This window comes from Cryptomeria japonica, chromosome 9 (assembly GCF_030272615.1).
Source record: "Cryptomeria japonica chromosome 9, Sugi_1.0, whole genome shotgun sequence".
NCBI classification, from domain to species: domain Eukaryota; kingdom Viridiplantae; phylum Streptophyta; class Pinopsida; order Cupressales; family Cupressaceae; genus Cryptomeria; species Cryptomeria japonica.
The window spans coordinates 357,370,636-357,376,841 of NC_081413.1; the positions used below are offsets into that span (position 1 = coordinate 357,370,636).

General features: G+C 36.7%; 1 protein-coding gene across 1 annotated transcript; it reads right to left on the reverse strand.

Moving 5' to 3' along the window:
- Positions 1-591: 591 nt before the first annotated feature.
- LOC131858393 (uncharacterized) lies at positions 592-1,224 on the reverse strand. The gene has a single exon (XM_059211625.1). It carries the CDS (start codon positions 1,222-1,224, stop codon positions 592-594), a length of 633 nt encoding a protein of 210 aa, XP_059067608.1.
- Positions 1,225-6,206: the final 4,982 nt, after the last annotated feature.

Here is a 6,206-nt window from a genome sequence, read left to right on the forward strand (position 1 = left end):
GAACTAAATCAAAGGTGCAAAAGGCATATGGACCATAATATTTGAGGTGCTTGATGGACTGCAAATTTATTCAATCAGGATTTGTGGATGTATTTTAGAAGTGTTCACAAAATCATTCTACTCATGGGACCCTAAATTTGCTAGAATTTAAGGTTCCAACAATGGCTCTGTCTGGGGATGGGGGTATGCTACGGGTACCTTCAAGAATCCAGCATCTTTGGTTTAAGGAAGACATACAATTTAAAAGGCCACAATATATACAAAAAATGGGTCGTAATCTACTGTACATGGAAAATATCTTGGTTTTCAAGAAAATAATTTTTTTAGGAACTGTCCATAAACTGGCAATTCCTGAATTTCTCTTGTAGCACTCTATAAAAAATAGGAATCCTCTCCTGCTTTTCCCATAGTTATGTATGGTCCTAACCATAAGTCTTCAAAATCCCATGCTTTCCCTTGTCCCGATTTATGGCATCCCATATTAAAACCCAATCTCCTTCCTCAAATTTTTGATCCCGTGCCTTTTTGTTATATAAACTCTTCATTTGCCTTTGGGCCTTGATATTTCACTCATGAGCTTCAGTTCTTACCTCATCTAACTAAGCCAATTTTTTCAAACCTCTCGTGTAGAGGATCAACATTATCGATTCCTTCCTGAATCATGAATTTATGGACTAGTAGCGAGTTGTCAAGAGGAATTCTAGCTTGTTTTCCATACACTAATTCGAATGGAGACTCTCCCATAGATTTTTTTATTGTAATTCTATCTGCCCAAATTGCTAAATTCAACTTTGAATTCCAAGCCCTTTTGTTATTTCCAAGTATTTTCTTAATATTCTTAAGAATGTTTTTATTACTAGATTCTGCATGTCCATTGGCCTGAGGATGGTATGGGGACGAGTGTGATATCTTAATGCCGTATTCCTCATAGAAAGTATCAAATTCTTCAGATCTGAAGCACATAGCGTTATCATTAATTATTCTTGCAGGGATACCAAACCTGATAATAATGTTCTCCATCATGAACTTAATCACCACCCTACTAGTAGCTTGTTTGATAGGGATTGCCTCTACCCATTTAGTAAGGTAGTCAGTGGCCACCAATATCCACTTGTGACCTCCACTCGAATGATCTATTATCTCTCCAATGAAATCCAGGCCCCATTGCTGGAAAGGTTCTTCCACCTGCATAGGTCTTAGACGCAATGGCCCTTGGTATTTCATTTTCCCTGAAAAATTCTAGCATGCCTCACACTTCTTGACATATTTATAAGAATCGTTAAAAACATGTGGCCAGTAGTACCCTATCCTTAGTATCTTGTGAGTAGTGGTTTTGGTAGAGAAGTGTCCTCCACATAGTCCATTACACACTTCCTTCAATACCTTTTCAGCCAGAGACCCATCCAAGCAAAGTAACAAGATTTTGTCCCTATTCTTCCAATACAGATCTCCATCGACTATCACATATTTGGCTGACTGTAGCTTCAGAGTCCTTTTCTGGGTGTCATTCATACCATCGAGACATTTTATGTGCATTAAGTAATATACTATGTTTGCATACCAAGATGTATTTTCAATACTGAGGTTAGTTTCTTCCAACCCTACTCCATTTATCTGAGCCTCTTCCATGTCTGCTTCGGCTATGAACTTGGCCAATTCCTATCCCTTTACAACTTGTGTTATCTTAATATCAATACTGAATTCTTGAATTTGGTTAATCCATCTACACCTTCTCACTGTCACTTCAGTTTGTCTGAGAACATCTTTCACCATTGCATTAGGGACGTAGGCAATTACCTCAGCACGAACCAGATAAGGTCAAAACTGTTTGATCACTTTCACCAATGCGTAGGCTTGTTTTTCATTTATCTCATATTTTACCTCTATGGGTGATAGATACTTGCTATAGTAAGCAATAGGCTACTTGTGATCATCTGCATTCTTTTGTAGCAACACGGCTGCCACGATGTGAAGAGAAGAAAAAGAAAAAATCAAGAAGGGTTTAGCAAAGTCTGGTGATATCAGGACAGGTGCCTCAGTGATTGCCCTTTTAATGGCAACAAATGTATCCACTGCATCATCAGTCCAATCTATTGTAGCTCCTTTCTTCAGCATATTAACTATGGGTTTTACAATATCCGCAAAGTTCAAAATAAATCTTTTGATGAAGTTTATTTGTCCCAAGAATAATTGGATGGCCTTGACTATTTTTGGAATAGGGACCTCATTGATTGCTGCCACTCTTTCTGGATCAATTCTTACCCCTTCTTTAGATACAATGTGCCCCAAGATTTTACCTTCCTCAACACCAAAATGAGATTTCTTTGGGTTGAGTGATATCCCATACTCCAAGGCCCTTTTGAAAATTTTCTCCAAGTGAGTGCAATGGTCCTCTTCCTTTTTTGAATAGGCAATCATATCATCTTGATATATCACCATGATTACATCGATAAGTTTTGCAAATGCTACATCCATTGCCCTTTGGAAAGTGGCTCCTACATTAGTCAATCCAAAGGGCATTCTAGCATATACATAGGTACCCCACGACGTTGTAAAAGATGTTTTATACTGTTCAACTTCTTTGACTTTTACCTGATTATAACCTGAAAATCCATCCATCATGGATAACAACTCACATCTAGTTACTTTCTGCAATGTCGTGTCTATATTGGGTAAAGGATAATTATCTTTCAATGATGATATATTTAGGTTTCTGAAATCTACACATAATTTGATATCCCCATTCTTTTTTCTTATAGGCACCAAATTTGATACCCAAGTAGAATACCTGCAGGGTTTAATTATTCATGCATCCTTCATTTTAATTATTTCTTCTCTCATTTTGGGTAACAATGTAGGATTAATGGGCCTTTGTCTCTTCCTGAACAGCTTAGCATCCAGTTTGAGTGGTATTTCATGCTAGAATAAGTCCCCCCTATAGGCTTTAAGCTCATCATATGACCAAGAGAACACATATCTATACTTCCTGAGCAATATCACCAACTCTTGCTTCATCTTAGGGGCTCCTCTTCCCAATGTACAGATGCCTCGGGGATTCTTCATTCCCTAGATTAACTTGCTCAACTCCACTTCCCTTAGTTGGAGTCACTTTTGTTTCTATTTCATCCTATGCGTTAAAAGTCCTCTCTAATGCAACCAAGCCTCTTGGCAATTTGTTGGATTTTAACTATATAATTTCTTGTCCAAACAAAGTTTCTTTCTCATCAGTCCTTTCCATGAAGTTGTTAAAGTTAATGACCTGTGCTTGGTAGTGATTCACACATTGCAAGAAGTTTAGCAAGTTAGTATCATCTTGAAAAATCTACCAGTTGTACAGATTATAAGGATAGAAGGTTAGACTTTTATTTCCACTTCTAATATCCCATTCAATGTCATATAATTTTCCTTAAGTGCAATATTTGCCAGAAATTCAGCCATTATGTTTTTTGACCTATCAACCCAATTTATCTGAAAGGCATCAAAAAATTCAATGGTGTCCCACACTGCATTCCTATATTGCTTCAGTCTTATATGTTTAGATGCATATCTTTCTTTAACTTGGGACACTATTAGTTCCGAGTCCCCAAATACACTAAGGATTTTAATTCCATGCTTATAGCTAGGTTCAGTCCTATAATTAAAGCCTCATACTCAACAATATTATTGGTACATTCAAATAGTAACTTGAAAGAATACTTAAATATTTCTCCACTTGATGAAATGAATATAATCCCAATCCCACTTTCCTCTTTACTGCACTAGCCATCAAAGTACATGCACCACACTTGACCATTAGTTTCTTTGATGCAAGACTAAATTGGAGACAAATCCTCAGTCTTTGGCTTTGTCAAATGTACTTTAAAATTATCCATGTCTGACTGAATAAAACATACCAGCTCAGGCATTTCCATATCCTCAATGATATATGAGGAACGAGGCTCTCTTTCAATTCTCACTTCAAGTTTGTTTACTGGTATGGTTGCTTATGACAAGTCTAACTGGACATGTCCCCCTATTAGGTTTGACCACTGTCTAGATAATAACATCCCATAATTAGGAGGGATATCTACCACCGTGATACCTATTTTGTAGGATGCTTCAGGGCATGTTGCTAGTTTGAACTCTACATCTTTCATAATACCCACAACTGGAACATATCTGTTATCCATAGCATAACATTTTCCAAACGTCGTATCCACCCCCATTCCAAGCTCTTTCATAACTCCTACAGGCATAACATTTATCGCTGCTCCTAAATCAATCATGTAGTTTTTAATCATCTTGTTATTGATCATCAAAGTTAGGTAGAAAGGATTCACTTGGGAAGGATTCTTTGTTATTGTTGATCCCAAGTATATGGCTGGAATTGGATCACTTTCGCCACTACCATCTTGACCACCCTACTTGTGCTCCTTCACCTTTTCTCTTGAGACATCTACGATCTTTTTTAGAGTCTTTTATCTATATTCAGGGAATTTCATTATCTCAAGCAGTGGGATAGAGACAGTCATCTGTGTCAAAGCATTTGCAATGTCAAATTGCATAGTGGTTGGTGTTGAGGAAGCATTTGTTATACTCTCTTTCTCTCCCTTTTGTGGTTTTGTTATTTGAACATCCCTCTCTTTGGTTTTGCTTGAATCCTTGTCCTGGACATTATTCATTGATTTAGATATCTTATTGGTTTCTTTAATGAACATACTAGAAGGATTTCCTTGTTCGGGGTTTATAGTTCTATTCTTAAGATCATAGGTTCTTTTGGCTTGTTCCACCGCAACCGTCGTGATTCTTTCTCTTTCTTCTTCAGTGGGGACCCTGAGTTTAATTTCTTCTTCCTCATCTGAGAATATTTGCTGCACACAACACTACTGATTGATGTGTCTATAACTTACATCACTATCACCCTCTTCCTCGAATGAGTTGTATTCTTCGAATGATAGAAATTTTATGGTGTGGTCATCTGTATATCCTTCACATTCTTCTTCTTCTTCCTGCAGCTTCTTTGCTATTATACATTGGTAAGGAGAATGTGGCATGTCATAGATGAAGCACCACAAGTTATCATCCGACACCTGATTCACAGTTGTTTTTAGAGGATCTGACATTTGCACATTATCCTTTTGATTCTTCTCCACTGGTTTCCCATCATTCCAGGTAGTGTTGTAAGGCATATCATGTAGTTTGGGTCTATCTTGACGGAAGAACTTTTATTTCTCTATTTTATTTACCCTCACAGATAAATCCTTTAGAGCATTTAATACCTTTTCCAATTTATCTTCATCTTTAGTTTGTTTGGGAGCTCTTGGGCTAAACAACCTAGTATAGTCTCTCTTCCCAACTCTCCCAACATCTTTTCTATTATTTTCTATAGTTATGGCAGCTTTCATAACTCCTTGAAGAGTTGTAGGATTTTTTGTTATGAGTTCATAATTTGTCTTGCTGTCAAATGCATTTATGTAGTACAAGATGCTTACTTCTGGGACTGGTTTTATCCTATTAGGAATTTTATTTATAACTCTATTGAATCTCTTATTGAAATCAACCATTGTCTCATTAGGTTCTTTCTTGATAATTATGATTTCATGTAGTGCAAACTCAGGGCTATTTTGATCTCCATATTGTTTGAGAAAAAGTCTTTTAAACTCTGCAAGGCTACTTATTGAAAAATTAGGTAGTGCTCTGAACCAATCTTGTGCATCCTCTATCAAAGACTACATGAATAAATTCATTTTAACATCTTCGTATGGGAGGCAGAAATCTTCCATGACTATATCAAAAGCTTTGCAATGTGCTTCTCCTGAGATAGCATTACTCCCATTGAATTTTGGTATTACAGTTCTAATTTCATTTAGAATGGGATGAGGATACACGATCATTCCTGAAAAATTAAATTGTCTGATGCATTCTATATTCATCAATCCATATCCTCCCTAGAAGAAATTCCCATGGTTCTGACCCACATTTTTATTACAAGGGGGAAATTGGTTTTGAGGTTGGAAATGGTTTTGATATGCAAAGTTGCTAAAATGATTGTGCTGATATTTAGGAGGTATATTGGTGTATGTAAAATTGTTGAAATGATTGTGCTGGTGTTCAGGAGGTATATTGGTGTATGTAAAGTTGTTGCATCTATGATCATATAAGGGGTTTTTCAGATGTTTTATAGGTATTGTTCTTCACGTTGATTTCATCTTTATTGCTTCCCCCCT